The sequence below is a fragment of the Hylobates moloch genome, unplaced genomic scaffold, assembly GCF_009828535.3.
Source record: "Hylobates moloch isolate HMO894 unplaced genomic scaffold, HMol_V3 SCAFFOLD_15, whole genome shotgun sequence".
Lineage (NCBI taxonomy): Eukaryota > Metazoa > Chordata > Mammalia > Primates > Hylobatidae > Hylobates > Hylobates moloch.
The window spans coordinates 71,083,278-71,101,821 of NW_026652290.1; the positions used below are offsets into that span (position 1 = coordinate 71,083,278).

Here is an 18,544-nt window from a genome sequence, read left to right on the forward strand (position 1 = left end):
TTTTACTGCTTTTTTGTTTTCCCAAAAGTTGAGTTACCATTCCAATTTGAAATGGACTGTGTACATGCTTCATTTAGTACTTTTGTAAACTATGTTTATAATTTGACAGCAGCCTGTGAAATTTATAACAATCACACAGGATGTAAGTCTCCATGATGTATGCCAATTACAGAAATTAGGTTGGTCTGTGTCTTTGTTACTAACAAAAATAGCTATAGCAGTGGCCTTCAGAGATGTAGAGTCTGGGAAAACTTGATCTTAATGTCAGGCTCTGGCACTGCTTTTACAGTTATAGCCCTGATGAGAGGTATCAGTAGGGAAGATAATTTATGGAGAAATTTAATTTTGCTGAAAGAGATAAAAGTTTATGCTCATAACCCTAATGTAGTTTTTATCCATTATGAGGCCACAAACTCTTTGAGAATCTGCTGAAATCTCTATTAAGAAAGTGCCAAAGAGCATACACAAAATTTGCATGCAATTTCAGGGCAGGTCTTCACCCCAGTTCCCACACTACCCCCTATCCTCCATTATTGCCTCAGACTTAGAATGTCAGTCCTAATAGAAATTATTATATCTACAGGTTCGAGAAATGGCTGCTACTACCTTAAGCGGTCTGCTACAGTGTAACTTCCTTACCATGGACAGTCCTATGCAGATTCATTTTGAGCAACTTTGCAAAACAAAACTACCTAAGAAAAGAAAGCGAGATCCTGGTTCTGTAGGAGATACCATTCCTTCTGCAGGTAACATTGCTGGTAGGAAACACCCATATCCTATTGGGAATTAACGAGGGTTAACCAGGCTTACTCATATTTATTGAATACTTGTATGTATGTGCCCAGGTCTATGCTAGGTATTGGGAAAAGTTTTCCCTACTTTTGAGGAATTTTGCATATAGAAAGCAGGACTTGGAATGTAGAAAAGCTAAAATTGAGGTAGGTACAAAGGAACCTGTAGAACTGCTACCTAATAACTATTGTATTCAGTCTACCCACCACCCAGAATAGCTTCATAAAAAAGAGATATTCAGAATTAGCTATTTTGGCGGGTCTGAAATACCTGTTTTTGGAATTTAGAATTTAAATATAGATGTACTAACAGAAAAAACTAAACAAAGCAAGCCTCGTTTTTATTTGGAGAGGGGATTATTCGGTCCTTCATTAGTCCTTTGGTGAGAGGGTGCGGAGTCATTGCAGGAGCTTCCAATCCAATTGAATATAGACACAAGATAAACACGAGAATAAGATCTGACTACTATGTCATGTTTAAAGAGAAATGTAAATGTGATTACAAAGATGCATCTTGCCACATTAACTGTAATCATAATAGAAAATACATAAAAAGATTAATAGTAAGTAGGAATTTTATTGAATTTACAGGAAATGCTTAGAACATAAAGCTTTTACTGCTGATTAGTGTCTTATGTCATAAAGTTACCTAGTAACAGAATCCAATAAAATATCAATGTACATTCTAGTATCTTTGCTTTTTGAGATATATATATATGTGTATATATATTTTATATATATTATAAATATATTTTATAATATATATTTTTTGGAAACAGGGTCTTCCACTGTCGCCCAGGCTGGAGTGCAGTGGCATGATCTCAGCCCCCTGCAACCTCAACCTCCTGGGTTTAGGCGATTCTCATGCCTCTGTTAGCCGAGTAGCTAGGATTACAGGCGTGCGCTACTACACCCAGCTAATTTTTTGTATTTTTAGTAGAGATGGGGTTTCACCATGCTGTTCAGGCTGGTCTTGAACTCCTAACCTCAAGTGATCCACCCACCTGGGCCTTCTAGAATACTGGGATTACAGACGTGAGCCACAGCGCCCGGCCTGAGAACTCTATTTTTTTAATGATAAAGCACCAAAGTGTTTTTAGGTTTTTGTTACGCCAAATGATATTATTTACAATTTTGACCAGTCCAAATTCTCTTTTCCTTACCTTCAACTCCCTATTTTCCATATGTCACAAATACAAATGTAATATGCTTTAAAACACATGAATACACACACCTTTACTGAGGAACTGAGAATTTGAAACCACTTTAACTTACACCACTACAGAAAGAATAGAGACCCTTTAGAATACAGACATGCTGCAATTCTCTGTTTTAAGAAATACACATTCTTCATACATGATGTGTTTACTAACGAATTGATGTATTCTGGGTAGGGTTGTCACATCCAGAAAAAAAAAAACATGCTAATTTTGATTGGAGATTGTTTTAGAATCAGGGATTGTACTGGCCTAGGTACAATTAGGCTGTCATTGATGAACAACTATGGAAGTCTTGAAAAATCCTTTTATTTTTATTTTTCTTATTTTATTAATTTTTTTTTTTTTTTTTTGAGATAAGGTCTTGCTCTGTCGCCCTCCTTGGAGTGCAGTGGTTTTGAACATGGCTCACTGCAGCCTTGACCTCCCAGGCCTCGCCTTTTATCCAGTGAACACAGATGATGCCATACTCACTTTTTTTTCTTTTTTTTTTTTTTTTTTTTTTTGAGACAGAGCCTCATCTGTAGCGTGATCTTGGCTCACTGCAACCTCTGCTTCCCCGGTCAAATGATTCTCATGCCTCAGCTTCTGGGTATCTGTGACTTCACATGTCATCACACCCAGCTAATTTTTTTATTTTTAGCAGAGATAGGGTTTCGCCACGTTGGCCAAGCTGGTCTTGAACTCCTGACCTCAGGTGATCCACCCGCCCCGGCCTGTCAACGTGCTGGGATTATAAGCATGAACCACCATGCCTGGCCGCCAGCTAATTTTTAAAAATTATTTTTGGAGAGACAGGTTCTCACTTTGTTGCCCTTGCTGGTCTCAAATTCCTGGCCTCAAGTGATCCTCCCACCTTGGCCTCCCAAAGTGCTGGGCTTACAGGTATGAGCTACTGTGCCCGGCTGACAAATTCTTAAATACAGAATTATTTTTAGTTTAGCCTCAAAATCAGGTTTTTGATGTGTATACATGTAGATTGACTTTAAATGCAGAAATTCACATATTGAAAACAATACAATTGAAAACTAATTTCATCTCACTGTAACAAGTGCATTAGAGACATGTAAATATTTGCACAAATGTTGCTGTTTTCTTTGCAGAGTTGGTCAAACGCCATGCTGGGGTGCTAGGACTTGGTGCATGTGTTCTTTCTAGTCCTTATGATGTTCCCACCTGGATGCCCCAGCTCCTCATGAATCTCAGTGCACATCTAAATGATCCTCAGCCTATTGAGGTACAGTTCTTCCTTATTAGTTTGTACATGTATTATCAGTGGTGTTTTCTAAGAAACCATGATAATAATTTCCTATACACTCTGAACTAACTGCTTTCGTAAAGCTACTGCCTCTGCCAGGGCTTAGTCTGCTCACCAGTAATTATTAAAAATTACAGAGACCTTGCTGCCATGGATATTTGAGATCTTTTGGTAGTGAGGAAATTATTGTAGCTTCTATCCCTCCCAGTCCAATGGAAGTAAAGTACTGTCAGTGTTGTGATACATTTTATGTTTCTATTTTTCTAGCACTGCAAAGTATTTTACTGGAAGCTAATATTATATAGGAAATTATGATGGCATTTTTAGTAACTCAAAAGACCATTGACTTTGTCCTTCTCATTGGCTTTTTGGTTTTGTAGAACTTGGTATTGTGTGAGATCTGAAGTCTAGAGGGATGGTAATTTAACTAAAAGTATCCTACATATGATCCTGGTTGTCCAGAGAGGTTAAAACATATGTGGGTTGTCTACTTTACAGATGACTGTAAAAAAAACCTTATCCAATTTCCGAAGGACTCACCATGACAACTGGCAGGAACACAAACAGCAATTCACCGATGACCAACTGCTTGTTCTCACCGATCTTCTTGTGTCACCATGCTATTATGCATAGAAAGGTAAGTCAGCAAAGTTCTGAATTTACATTGGTTTGGTGACTGAGAACTAGATTTTTTTTTTTTTTTTTTCTTTTTGCTGACATTCTTAGATGTCAGTGTTCAGATAAAGTTGGATGGCGGGGATTGTTTGTTTTTAAACATGGCTTTTGCTACGGCCATTGTAAATGAGAATTTTGCTGTGCCTCCTTGCTTTAGGTTTAAAGCAGAGAAAATGTGTGACTGCTTTTGGACCTTTGTAAATGAGTGGTGTCCGTAGTCTGGGAATAGTTAGATAAAGGAAAATAAATCTTATTCTTAGTTGCCTCCTGGTTGGGGCTGGGACATTTTGTGTGGCCCTGAGGACTCTGGGTTCTAGAAAGTTGTGAGAACATTTGATCTGGATTCTTACACCCATTCTGTTAAAGAGGGAGCACCTAGAAGCCTTTCTACTGGAATAGGAAGAATAAAAATTTCATTCATTAGGCTTTTAGAGTTGGATGTCTTGTTACCTAACTGAAATTTTTTCCTCCCTGATACAGATGACTAGTCCTCACTTCAGGCTCTTTTCATCAAAAATTCCACACCCTCAGGTACCATCTGTGGTGGCTCTCTGCAAGTTTTAAAACCGCCTCTGCTGAGCTCTCATCATTTTGGTGGTTTCTGTGTTAAATCTCGTTAGTCTGCATTCCACAGCTTCTCAGTTGCCATTTGATTTCCCAACTTGTCCGGAAGTGTTTCCAGAATACTGATCACTTTTTTTTTTTTTTTTTTTTGAAGCATCTGACAAAGTCACAAAGTCTCAGACTAGAAATAATTACCCAGTATGATCATGGCATCCAAGACCAGACAGAGTCTTGGAACTCATTAAGAAACAGTTTACTTGGAATGGAGAATACCCATCTGTAATACAGGTCCTGTCATTTCATTCATCTCAAATTATTTTGAATTCTTCCCAAATGGCTGCTGGATTTAGGTGGTAGTAGGGCTGTGGGCCATAAATCTGAAGCCTTGAGAACCTTGGGTCTGGAGAGCCATGAAGAGGGAAGGAAAAGAGGGCAAGTCCTGAACCTAACCAATGACCTGATGGATTGCTCGACCAAGACACAGAAGTGAAGTCTGTGTCTGTGCACTTCCCACAGACTGGAGTTTTTGGTGCTGAATAGAGCCAGTTGCTAAAAAATCGGGGGTTTGGTGAAGAAATCTGATTGTTGTGTGTATTCAATGTGTGATTTTAAAAATAAACAGCAACAACAATAAAAACCCTGACTGGCTGTTTTTTCCCTGTATTCTTTACAACTATTTTTTGACCCTCTGAAAATTGTGATACTTCACCTAGATGGAAGACTGCTGTGTTTGTGGAAATTTTGTATTTTTTTCCTTTATTTTATTCTCTCTCTCTCTCTCTCTCCCTTTTTATTTTGCCTGTAGAATCGTTGAGAGACTAATAAGGCTTAATATTTAATTGATTTGTTTAATATATGTTATATAAATGTAAAAGATTGTATAAACTGGAGAGATAGCATTGGCAAGACTTTGTACAGATGCAACCTTTTACACAACATCATTGTGTAATTTGTAAAGATTCACATGTAGTTCTTTATTATAGTGATTTTGGGCTTTTGTACCCACTGAATGCCATTTTTTGTGTTTTTAAATTATTTTCTTTATCTTTCCTTGTTACAAAAACTGAGATGTGGGGTTTTTCTTTTTTTTTTTTTTTTCAGTTCACTTATCATTAGAATGTCTGAACTTTTATGTAACGTTTTTGTGTGCATCTCTGAATGCTAACAACCACATGTTTGCCTATGACAATTTTATAGAGTGAAAGGTATCTTCTGGGTTGAAATAATTCACAAATTGGTGAATGTCATCTTGCAACACACCCTGTACAGTCTTCCTTAAAGGAACACTACAGTATATTTTTAGTATCTACATGCTGAATGACTCAATACAGACGTAAGCACAGCAGTGGTCCTGGTACAGTATTTAAGTGTCAGCATACACAGGCGTAATCCCTGTATAAAGTAGTGCCAAACTGATTTCAGTTGTGTAACTAGTTTAAAACCCAATAAATGGATTGTTTTTAACACCTGGCTTTTGTCTTCATTAAGAGAAGAAGACAGTTCTGTAGGCAGTGACCCCTGTGGATTTCCTTTTGCAGCCGTAGATTTGTATCTGTAAATGTATGTCCTCTGACCAGTATAAATTATCTGTACAATACAGTAGCTACTAGCCATATCTGACTGCTTATATTTAATTAAATAAAAAATGTATTCCCTCAGTCTCACCAGCATATTTTAAATACTCTTTAGCCACATGTGGCTAGTGGTTACCACACTGAATAACGTCGATGAACTTTTCCATCATCACAGAAAGTTCACCTAGCACTGACCTAAGTGATTGATTCTTTTTGTGTGGAGGTGTGGGAGACAGAGTTTTGCTCTGTCATCCAGGCTGGAGTGCAGTGGCACAATCTTGGCTACTGCAACCTCTGGCCCCCATGTTCCCGTGAGCAATGCTCATGCCTTAGCCTCCGGAATAGCTGGGACTATAGGCATGCACCACCACGCCCAGCTGATTTTTGTATTTTAGTAGAGACAGTTTCACCATGTTACCCAGGCTGGGGTCACACTCCTGAGCTCAGGCAGTCTACCTGCCTTGGACTCCCAAAGTGTTAGGATTACAGGCGTGAGCAACCGTGCCTGGTCCTAAGTGATTGGTTCTTAAATTGATGTGCCTAAGAACCATGAGGGGATTTTGTTTAAATGTACAGGGAATTCATTGTTCCCACTTCATGATATCAATTCCTGGTCCTGAGGCCACACATTGAGAAGTGAGGCTTTACGTTGTAGGTTGACCACTTCAGCTTTTTCTAATTAAGCTGTATGAAACTGCCTTAGCAATGGTTCCTAAATGGGAACTTTAAAAAAATTTGTAAGATATTGGGTGCCCTCTCTGTTCCTCAATGAAAACTTCTCTGGCAGGGGTGCTCAGGCATTACAATATTAGAAGCTCTATGATGATTCAGTTGTTCAGCCAGGATTGAGAACCACATGAATCCCACCACAGACCTAAAAACAGGGTACCTTAATCTGAGTGCCTAACATGCTCCCAGGTGATTCTGATTCTGGATTTGGAAGTCGGTTATTACTTCGATATTTCCCCCAGTGACATTGTCCTGTGAATTTTTTACCAATAGGAAAAATGAAATTTTTTTACCAGGAGGGAAAAGGAGAAGGGGGTGAAGAAAAGAGTTGCATGGCTTATATGGTCTAAGATAGTTAATAAAGTGTATATGGTGTGTTAAAAAGCATGAGAAGGACAGCAGGAACTGTGTTAAGGGTGGTAACAAGATTTACTAGAGGAGGAGGGGTGAGGCTGACCTGTGTTTGGAAGTCACTGTTGACTGGGCATGGAAGACAGCATGGGCCACTCTATGAGGGTGGATGAGAAGTGAGGAGAAGAAAAAAACCTATTTATCTTTTTATAAGGTCAAATAAATCTTTAGTTTTTGAATGGATCCTTTAGAAAGCAAAGACTGCAGATTGTGCTTCAAAATTTAGGAGGAAAATTTACTCATCTATTAATGTAAATGAAAGTTTAGGTGCAAATGTATGATAAAGCTGCTTTCAAATATTTGAAATACTTGTCATTACTAAGCCCTTTAAGCCGCAGGCCACTTTTGGTAATTAGGAGTGTGGCCAGAAAGACTAAAGAGCAATTTTGTTTTACTAAAAAATTAACTTTTGGCCAGGTGCAGTGGCTCACATCTGTAATCCTAGCACTTTAGGATCGCTTGAGCCCAAGAGTTTGAGACCAGCCTGGGCAACATAGAAAGACCTATTTCTACAAAAAATAGAAAAAAATAGCTGGGCGTGGTGGTACGTGCCTGTAGTCCCAGCTACTTGGGAGGCTGATGTGGGAGGCAGAGGTTACAGTGAACTGAGATCACGCCACTGCACTCCAGCCTGGGTGACAGAATGAGACCCTGTCTCACAAAAATAAAAAAATCATGAGCTGTCATCACAGGAAAAGTAACTTTTCCTACATGGCCTTCGTAATTGTTTTTGTAGACTTTGTCTTCTTAGTATATCCTAATTGTTTTAAGTATTCCTTTTGAACATCAAGGTTGTTTTCAGTTTCCTGTACTACAAATTACACTGCAGTGCACATTTTCATACCTTTATGCTTTAAAACTCTTCTTTTGTTGGAGCAGTTCCAAGGAGTGAGAGATGCTTAGATCAAGAAATTTTTTGTTTTAAAGAACATTTTAACAGCTCTCATATTTGCTGTTTTCCTCAAAGTGCACATGTATCCATTTGCATTGCAATAATAAGAGTGTATTAGAAGAATGCCAGTGTCAGGGCAGATTGATAGCCAATTCACGATCTATAATTAGCCCTGCTTATTTATTTGCAGAGTTTCCATTTTTTTACTACTACCAATGTTTTTCCAATTTCGCTCACTTGTGGATTTTGTAGATATACTAGTTTTAGCCTTGTTGAATGGTTCCAGCTAGTTCTGGAACTTTGATGAGTCCTGATTTCCTCTTCTAGATCTCTAGAATCCTTTATGATTTGTGGTTTTTTGTTTGTTTTCAGTTTCAGACCATTTCTCCGGTAGGTATAACTCTGATGGTCTCAATCCAGCCCAAACCTATTGTAATCTCCATTCATACAGCCAAATGCCTGGAAATGAACTAGCATTTATTTATGCAGTAGCTAATTTATTATAGAGAGGTATATAATTTTGATCAGAATTCCCACTCCAAATGCTAATGAGTATTTTTCTGTGGATTGTTTCTGGGACTCAAGGTTACCATTATTGATAACATATACTGGAACTGCTTCATTGCAAGTGGTTGGGAAGTGGAATATGTGGGAACTGGAAAACTTTCTTGAAGTTATTACTAAACAGAATTCTGATGGCATACTCAACTCCTGGACTGGATAATAAATTATCCAGCCTTCTTGCTTTTTGTTTTTTCGGGTTTTTGTTTTGTTTTGTTTTGTTTTTATGAAAGCACAGGGAACTGAAGAAATTGCATTAATTAAATTACTTGATACTTGCTAGTTCTGTCGTAAAAAGATAAACCGTTAGCTAAAATGAAGAATCCAGTAGCAACAGTCCAAGTATTTCATCTGAACGGAATCAACTTTGGTTTTCTGGTAACCAGAGTGAATGAAGCAAAGGGCATTCAAATAACATTCTCTGTTTCTAAATAGCACCCCTGAGGTTAGAAAAGTAGTAAGATCCTAGTTAGCCAGGTTGGGATACTGAAGGAGGAAGAGTTTAACTGGTTTTATTTTGTACCCATAATAGCTGACATACTTAGGAATGTTACTTGATTGTTCAGACTAAAACCTATCTTAGGAGTTCCTTATTTTGGACATGTATGAATTCTAGAAGAATGAGAGAGGATGGTAGTTTTAGTTCTGTGTTTTTGCTTAATAAAATTAGCCAACACATTGCACTATGATTTATCAAGATTTTTTACATTCAACATAGTATTAAGTAATACATTAATATCCATGATTCCTGGGCTTGGTCGTTTTATTTGCATGGGTAGTTTCTTTATACTTTGCATGTTTCCTGCCAATTAGTCCCCTTGCTGAGTTCCCTCAGTGAATTCACTAATACCTTAAGAGAGCTTAGGTAAGTTCAAATAGGTTTAATTTAAATTATATTACAATGACTTGATTTGTAAATTCTAGGTCTCAAAGTTCCAAACTGGAAGCCGCCGCCAATTTAATTCATGAGGAAAAATATTAGCCGCAGCCTAAGTGAGGAAATAGTTAGGACGTCTTAAAAGCGCGGGGAACGAGGAGGAGGTGGGCTGCGGGCAGGGTAAGCAGCCTAGGGAGGCCCGCAAAGACCTCCCTGGGTCCTTGCGTGCCATCAGTACCCCATCTTTCCCTTCCTTCCTTACCACTCCACCTTGCTCTGCGTTTCATGTTTTGGCTATTTCAGGGAGCCTGAGTTCCCCAAACAGCAAAACCGCGAGCCTGAAAAACCTTCTGGCTCAAGCACCCCTCGTGCGGGGGGCAGCGGGAGTAGCCGGGCTCTGGGCCCCAGGACGCCGGCGACGGAGGCGCGGAGGGTGCGGGGCGCCAGGCCCGGGTGTCCGGCGGAGGGGGCGGTGCCCTCGGCGTCTCCGTGACTGCGCCTCTGCGCCCGCGTCTTGCCGCGGCTCTCGGGATGCGCGGAGGCGGCGGCGATGGCGATGATGCCTCTAGTCCTGCATCATCCAGAGCGGCAGGCGGAGCTGGGGTCCGGACTGCGAGATGGAGGAGGAGGGGCGGCGCTGCGGCCACCCGGCAGGTGAGAGGCCGCGGGCCCCTAGAGGAGGACGACTCCACGATGCAGGAGACGGCTCCCGGAGGCCGGCGGGATAGCGAGGAGCGCGGCTGCGCTGGGCCAGGCCCGGCTCCGCGTACCTGTCTTCCTGGTGCGGCCTGCAGGGTAGCCTTCTCGCCCGTCCCTGCCGGTTCCCAGGCTCTGCTCGGCCGTGGAACCCCCCTACCCACCCACCGCCCCTACCCTGGCTGAGCCCTCCTAACCCACCACCCCTCTGCGGATTCGTTTGCAAGCTTACCTGGCCCGGCCTAGGCCCTCCTTACCGTCACCTCACCCTTCTCCGGGAAGTCCCTACCCACCGCCAGCCCCTCACGGGGGTCGACCTCCCCTGCCCGCAGTTTCCCACTCTGTCCTCAGGCTGGGGGCTCCATGGCCTCTTCCTCCCTCCCATCAAATGACTCAGGTCTTCCCATCCCATTAGCTGCTCCGGGTTCAGTTTAGTTCTACTGGATAGAAAGAGCAAGGGCTTTAAAATCAGATAAATCTGGCTCGACTCTTACTGACCTTGGGGAAGATATCTAACCTCCCTGAGGCTTTCCTGATCAATAGACATACAATGGGAGTCACAATAATACAGAACCTTGCTCTCTGTGAGGATTAGGCTCGGAAAATGCTAACCTAAGACATTTTGGGGGGCGCGGGGAATGGGGTTGGAAGAATTCAGGTCGTGAGTTGACTTAGAAAAGCCCCTATAACATGTTTGAATGTTCACTAAAAATTTAGAACAGCACACTAGATATATCAGAGGCTGTTCACACATCTTAATGAAAAATCATTGCCACTCAAATTATACAATAAATTTTCATCCATATTCTTTGCTTGCTAGTTACTTCAGGATGTCTCATTTGTAAGAATATGCATGTGAATTCATTCGTACTGCAGCTAATATGCACGCTTAAGACTGGTGTTACAACTTAAAATCTTTCTGATTTTATGACTTTAATCACATCTTCTTCTATAACCTATTTTCCGTCCCAGAGACAACGAGTAGCTTGTATGTTTGCATTGCAAATAACATGGGTAACCTTTACTGAATATTTATGAGTAGCAAAGCAGTATTAATTTACTCCCCTTCCCAAACCACTTTTATTTTCTGCCGTCATCATGTCATTCTAAATTATGGTCACAGCCTCCTTTTTCTTAAAGTCTTAGCAGTTACTACTAAGACCTGAGTTTACTTTCCCTCCATTTTCGTGATTTCTGTTATACTAAAGTTTTTCTGCAAACCTTTTCGTCTGTCCTCTGCTTTTTCTCCCTTTTCTCTTCCCAGGCCATGATTCCTTTTTTTCTAATTATCTCAATAGGAGTGATTTATGATTACTTTATATGTGAACTACAATTATCAAGTTTGCCAAAAAGATACGTAGAAGAGTGTGTGTGTGTGTGTGTGTGTGTGTGTGTATGTGTGTGTGTCTATCTGTATCTACATAGATGTAGATATAGCTATATAGGTATATTAGAATTTCGGATTCCAGAAAGTTTCAGCGGGGAAGGGATTGCAATAACTATTCATAGGATTATTGTGAGAATGAAATAAAGCTTGATAATTTATGTAAAGCCTCTAGAATAGGTGCCTGGTGTGTAATAACCACTTAATACTTCTGACCTGGGGATGCTTCCCAAAAAGGTTTTTTTGTTGTTTGGGTTAGCATGGTGGTGAAGAGTGTGGAAGAGCAACTGCTTAGATTCAAATCCATATTCCACCACTTTAAATAACCTCTCTTTGACTTGGTTTCCTCAACTGCAAAACGGAGATGTTATACCAAGTATTTCAGGGCTGTTGTGAGGACTCAATGAGCTAATAGTGTGGAACATTGAGAACAGTACCTGGCACATCATAGGCACTTGATAAAATTAATATACTAATAATGATGCTGATAATTATACTGCTATTGTTATTTCCTGACCTGGAATTCTTATTTTTTTTAATTTATTGAAGGCTGGGTACAGTGGCTCACACCTGTAATCTCAGCACTTTGGGAGGCCAAAGCAGGCAGATCGCTTGAGCCCAGAGGTTGGAGGCCAGCGAGGGCAACATAGTGAGACTCCATCTCTATTAAAAATATGTATATTGAAAAATTTAAAATTTGTTGAAAAAATGTAACTGTACAAAACGTGAAAGTTGCCTCTTCTCTACCCCAAATCACCTTTTTTCCTCCTGCCTCCTATTCTTGACTAATGTTAGTGCTTCATCATCTCATTTTTCTCCTAATCCCTTTTTCCAAATATCTCTTAGCCTGAGGTCTTCATAACTTCCATCATCCCACTTCATTATTACCTAGTTACTTTTCATTTCTCTTAGCATCCTAATTCCAGACTCCTCATTCTTCTGATTTCCCCAGGCCAAATTCCTGCATCCCTCTTCACCCCTCTTCATTTCTGTACTTCCAAAGAGGAAATCCTTGGAAATAAGGGGGTTAGAGACACCAGTATCACCTCCCTGCTCTTCCTGCCTCCTCAAATTGTTTTCTCTTCTACTTCTCTTTTCATAAATTAGCTCTAATCCTCCCGTTAGCAATTTTTAAAAACAGTAAAAAATTGTCTTTCTCACTATATAGGTATCAAAAGTGTTCAGAAACAAGTATACAGCCTTTAAGTGGAAATAGAGCTATCTGGTACTATTTTTAAAAAATTCTAACCATCAAGAAACAAAAGTTCAGGATTTTCTTCTCTTATGGAACTTTTATTTAAAAGGAAAGTATAGACAAGTTGGTCTCACTTTCCAGTGGACAAATTCACCGTATCGTCCTGATCTGTACCATATGAACGTTAAGCATATAGATGAAGTTATCTTCTTCCTTGCTGAAGGACACCAGTCAATTATATGGATTTCCCAGGACTGGTATATGTCTGATAGTCACTGGCATGGCTGTATCTGTTGTTAAATGCAGAGAGACTTCTGTATTGGGTAGTCCATAGCTGCTAATTGGAGCCCCAGGTAATCCCTAACTGACCTGGTTCATTCCGCTGTACCCCCTTGATCCGGCAACTAAAGGGTTAACAGCTGGAGGCTTCTGGGATCCAGCTTGAGCTGGTGGTTAAGTACACTGAACATCAGCCCTGGACCTCCCCAGTGCCACTTATTGTTACTAAAATTCAAGATTAAGGCAAACGCTTTTTGGTTGTCAAGAACATAGTGCTGTCTCCAAGGAACAGCTTAGTCGGTCCCACCAGAAGCATCTGTTGGGAGCAGGTTGGGCACCAAGCCATGCAGGACTTTGGGATTTGGGACAATGTAGATTTGTGTGAGTGCACATTAAGTCTCATTGCAAAATAGAAAAAAAAAGTTTGGAAAAAGGAGCAAGAAGTTATTCTTTTAAAGTAGAGACTATGCCTTACTCATCCTAGCACCTAGCACCTAGCATCTGGCATAATGCTGGCATATGGTATGCACATAATTAATGTAAATTGAGCGAACGAATGCAGGAATGGGTGCATGCCTCCTGCTTCACCATCAGGATATTCTTGTTGGGATAATGGTAACTCACATTTATATAGCAGTTTAGACTTTACAATGTGGTGCTTTGCACCTTGTAAATTTCTAGTATAATTCCAACATCCTTGGTTACTTCCAGTTTTCTGTCTCACATGTAGTCCTACACGAGGTTTGTTTCCAAAGGAGAATATGTAGTTAATTGGCCAAGAAATTACAAGCTGGGGGAAAAATTATAAATACTGGGAAATAAAGGATTCTTCGTAGGGAATGAAACAGGGTTTGTTAATGATTTATGGGAATTGTGTGAAGGGCCACATTATGCATCAACAATACCCTCCAGCCTATATTTCAAGCACATGCAGTTTTTTGCCTCAGTGCCTCTGCTGCAAAGACCTGCCCCACTTCTCTTAGCCTGTCTGTCCCCACTCCATACCCCTGACCTTTCATCCAGCTGGCCCCTCCTTGCTAAAGCTCCCTTAATCCTTTCCCAGCTCCCTTTCCAAGTTGAAGTAAGTTCCCCCCTTCCATGCTCTCATAGCGCCCTGCAACCTTATTAGGCTGTAATTATTACATAGTTAGATCGATCTCCAACTAGATTGTGATCTCTTTGATGGAGAGACTACGTTCTTGTATATCTTCAGTGCCTGACACAGAAGTGTTTCTAAAAGTAACATCTGCACACCCCTCAAACAGAATCACAAGGGGTGAGGCCAAGAAATCTGCTCTCCAAGTGATAACTTAAACTTTTTAACATGCTCTTCAGGTGACACTTAAACTTGTTTGAAAACCTCTGGGTCATAAAACTAAATATTAGCTGGATGAATGTATTTGTTTGTATCTTTTTCTGTGTTGGGCTTTGTGAGGAGAAATGCTTTCTATGCACCAAATCAGAGCTGAAAAATTCTAGTGTTTTGTTAAAAAAAAAAAAGAGAGAGAGAGAGAGCTGGGTTTGGTGGTGCATGCCTGTAGTCCCAGCTACTTGGGCAGCTAAGCCAGGAGGACTGCTTGAGCACAGGAGTTCAAGTCCAGCCTGGGCAACATGGCAAGACCCCATCGCTAATAAATGAATAAATTTTTCTCTCAAGGTGAGAGATACTAGTACTAATACTACTACTAATAATGAGATCACTGTATGAATTCCTTTCTGTTTCTACATTAATCCCTTTCTGTTTTTGGGTGTGCATTTTTGTGTGTAGGCTTATCTGCCTTGGGCCTCTTTTGTCACATATTGTTCATCTGTGAGCTGAGGCCCTGACTCACTGAGTATTTTTGGGGAGCAGAAGAAGGAGACATTTCTCTCTGAAGATGAACTCAACAGGCCACCTTCAGGATGTCCCCAATGCCACCTCGCTCCATGTGCCTCACTCACAGGAAGGAAACAGCACCTCTCTCCAGGAGGGTCTTCAGGATCTCATCCACACAGCCACCTTGGTGACCTGTACTTTTCTACTGGCGGTCATCTTCTGCCTGGGTTCCTACGGCAACTTCATTGTCTTCTTGTCTTTCTTCGATCCAGCCTTCAGGAAATTCAGAACCAACTTTGATTTCATGATCCTGAACCTGTCCTTCTGTGACCTCTTCATTTGTGGAGTGACAGCCCCCATGTTCACCTTTGTGTTATTCTTCAGCTCAGCCAGTAGTATCCCGGATGCTTTCTGCTTCACTTTCCATCTCACCAGTTCAGGCTTCATCATCATGTCCCTGAAGACAGTGGCAGTGATTGCCCTGCACCGGCTCCGGATGGTGCTGGGGAAGCAGCCTAATCGCGCGGCCTCCTTTCCCTGCACCGTACTCCTCACCCTGCTTCTCTGGGCCACCAGTTTCACCCTTGCCACCTTGGCTACCTTGAAAACCAGCAAGTCCCACCTCTGTCTTCCCATGTCCAGTCTGATTGCTGGAAAAGGGAAAGCCATTTTGTCTCTCTATGTGGTCGACTTCACCTTCTGTGTTGCTGTGGTCTCTGTCTCTTACATCATGATTGCTCAGACCCTGCGGAAGAACGCTCAAGTCCGAAAGTGTCCCCCTGTAATCACAGTCGATGCTTCCAGACCACAGCCTTTCATGGGGGTCCCTGTGCAGGGAGGTGGAGATCCCATCCAGTGTGCCATGCCGGCTCTGTATAGGAACCAGAATTACAACAAACTGCAGCATGTTCAGACCCGTGGATATACCAAGAGTCCCAACCAACTGGCCACCCCTGCAGCAAGCCGACTCCAGCTGGTATCAGCCATCAACCTCTCCACTGCCAAGGATTCCAAAGCCGTGGTCACCTGTGTGATCATTGTGCTGTCAGTCCTGGTGTGCTGTCTTCCACTGGGGATTTCCTTGGTACAGGTGATTCTCTCCAGCAATGGGAGCTTCATTCTTTACCAGTTTGAATTGTTTGGATTTACTCTTATATTTTTCAAGTCAGGATTAAACCCTTTTATATATTCTCGGAACAGTGCAGGGCTGAGAAGGAAAGTGCTCTGGTGCCTCCAATACATAGGCCTGGGTTTTTTCTGCTGCAAACAAAAGACTCGACTTCGAGCCATGGGAAAAGGGAACCTCGAAGTCAACAGAAACAAATCCTCCCATCATGAAACAAACTCTGCCTACATGTTATCTCCAAAGCCACAGAAGAAATTTGTGGACCAGGCTTGTGGCCCAAGTCATTCAAAAGAAAGTGTGGTGAGTCCCAAGATCTCTGCTGGACATCAACACTGTGGTCAGAGCAGCTCAACCCCCATCAACACTCGGATTGAACCTTACTACAGCATCTATAACAGCAGCCCTTCCCAGGAGGAGAGCAGCCCATGTAACTTACAGCCAGTAAACTCTTTTGGATTTGCCAATTCATATATTGCCATGCATTATCACACCACTAATGACTTAATGCAGGAATATGACAGCACTTCAGCCAAGCAGATTCCAGTCCCCTCCGTTTAAAGTCATGGAGGCTACAGGATCTTATGTAAACAGTTTTTGTTTCTGATACTAATGGACTTTATTCTAACTTTGAGATCAATGGCAGATCAAAACCTAAAAGATTCAACTGAAAAGTTGGCAGTTATTGTTTTCTTTCACCTGATGTGTCAGTATCTGTTGATTTGCTTTGTAGTTTGTTGACATCTTAAGATTTGATGTGAAAGTTTTAGATTTTTTACCCTGATCTTTGCCCCAGTCTTTTGTACCGAGCCTTTAAATAGATGCCAGGAATGAAGCTACTGTGTTAAAGTAGAAAGTCAACCGATTATCATGATTTGAGTCAGTGTTATGTGTCTTCAAAATAAGATATTGACTGGAATTTTTTAAAGACTGTGAAGATATGATTTTTGCTGAGGTGTTATTTTTATTAATTGAATAGTAAATTTTGATTTTTTGAAGTGTTGAAATCGGGAACACTACACCTTGTTGGTAGCAGGTTGATTTGAATAAATAATATATTGTTAGCTGGGTGCAGTGGCGTGCACTTGTAGTCCTAGCTACTTGGGAGGCTGAGGCAGGAGGATCACTTGAGCCCAGGAGTATGAGTCCAGCCTGAGCAACACAGCAAGACCCTGTCTCTAAAGGAAATGTATATATTCTTTTTTTTTTTTTTTTTTTTTTTTTCAGATAGAGTTTCACTCTTGTTGCCCAGGCTGGAGTGCAATGGCATGACCTCGGCTCACCGCAATCTCCACCTCCCGGGTTCAAGCCATTCTCCTGTCTCAGCCTCCCGAGTAGCTGGGATTACAGGCGAATGCCACCATGCACAGCTAATTTTTGTATTTTTAGTAGAGACGGAGTTTCTCCGTGTTGGTCAGGCTGGTCTTCAACTCCTGACCTTAGGTGATCCGCCTGCCTCGGCCTCCCAAAGTGCTGGGATTACAGGCGTGAGCCACCGCACTCAGCCAGAAATATATATATTCTTAAGGCAGAAAATTCTGTCTTTACCAAAAACACTCACACAGGGATTAGGTACTTTTCTTTCATAGGACAGTCAACTAAGAATATAGTATTATGATTATTGCCATTTCTTATTATAGACATATTTTATGTCAGTTGAGTAGGTTTACAGTTCTTTTGAAAGGAAATATATTTGGGCCAGGCGCGGTGGCTCACGCCTGTAATCCCAGCACTTTGGGAGGCTGAGGCGGGTGGATCACCTGAGGTCAGGAGTTCGAGACCACCTGGCCAACATGATGAAACCCCGTCTCTACTAAAAACACAAAAATTAGCCAGGCGTGGTCGCAAGCGCCTGTAATCCCAGCTACTCGGGAGGTTGAGGCAAGAGAATCGCTTGAAACTGGGAGACAGGTTGCAGTGAGCTGAGATTGTGCCATTGCACTCCAGCCTGGGTGACAAGAGCAAGATGTCATCTCAGAAAAATAAAAAAAAGAAAAGAAAGAAAAGAAATATATTTTTGCTTGTTAAAAGTGAATTCTTTCTTTATTTATTTTTTTCCTGAGACAGAGTCTTGCTCTGTCACCCAGGCTGGAGTGCAGTGGCATGATCTCTGCTCACTGCAACCTACACCTCCTGGGCTCAAGTGATTCTCCTGCCTCAGCCTCCTGAGTAGCTGGGATTACAGGCATGTGCCACCACGCCCAGCTCATTTTGGTACTTTTAGTAGAGACAGGGTTTCACCATGTTGGCCGGGCTGGTCTCTTACTTAACTCCTGACCTCAGGTGATCCACTCACCTCGGCCTCCCAAAGTGCTGGGATTACAGGCGTGAGCCACCCCTGCTGGCCCAAAAGTGAATTGTTTCTGAATGATCTTACTCAAGAAGCCTAGTGAAGAGGACTGCATCTGTGGTAGAGGTGCACTGTTCCCAGGAGAGAAGGCACTGCTGTAATCATCTCGGTGTTCTGTGGAAAACAGTGTGGACTCCTGTCATGCACTGGGC

General features: G+C 41.6%; 2 protein-coding genes across 10 annotated transcripts in view; both read left to right on the plus strand.

The window, feature by feature from the left end:
- The window catches only part of PSME4 (proteasome activator subunit 4), a 134,637-nt gene that overhangs the window by 110,477 nt on the left and 5,616 nt on the right, over positions 1–18,544 (plus strand). For 5 of the 9 annotated variants that reach the window (XM_058428428.1, XM_058428432.1, XM_058428433.1 and 2 more), the window contains 4 exons: positions 584–758; positions 3,112–3,245; positions 3,765–3,903; positions 4,422–5,969. In XM_058428428.1, coding sequence (XP_058284411.1) covers positions 584–758; positions 3,112–3,245; positions 3,765–3,899 — 444 coding nt within the window. In that variant the 3' untranslated portion in view covers positions 3,900–3,903; positions 4,422–5,969. Of the gene's footprint in view, positions 1–583; positions 759–3,111; positions 3,246–3,764; positions 3,904–4,421; positions 5,970–18,544 lie in introns of those variants that run through there. The other 4 variants (XM_032177001.2, XM_058428431.1, XM_058428430.1 and 1 more) reach the window with 3 other exon arrangements.
- Positions 10,050–17,733, plus strand: GPR75 (G protein-coupled receptor 75). Its single transcript, XM_032177004.2, has 2 exons — positions 10,050–10,203; positions 14,872–17,733. The coding sequence occupies exon 2, from the start codon at positions 14,981–14,983 to the stop codon at positions 16,601–16,603; it is 1,623 nt and encodes a 540-aa protein (XP_032032895.1). The 5' UTR covers positions 10,050–10,203; positions 14,872–14,980; the 3' UTR covers positions 16,604–17,733.

Coding starts and splice junctions, on each gene's coding strand:
- GPR75 (XM_032177004.2), top strand. CDS start 14,981: ATGAACTCAACAGGCCACCTTCAGGATGTCCCCAATGCCACCTCGCTC.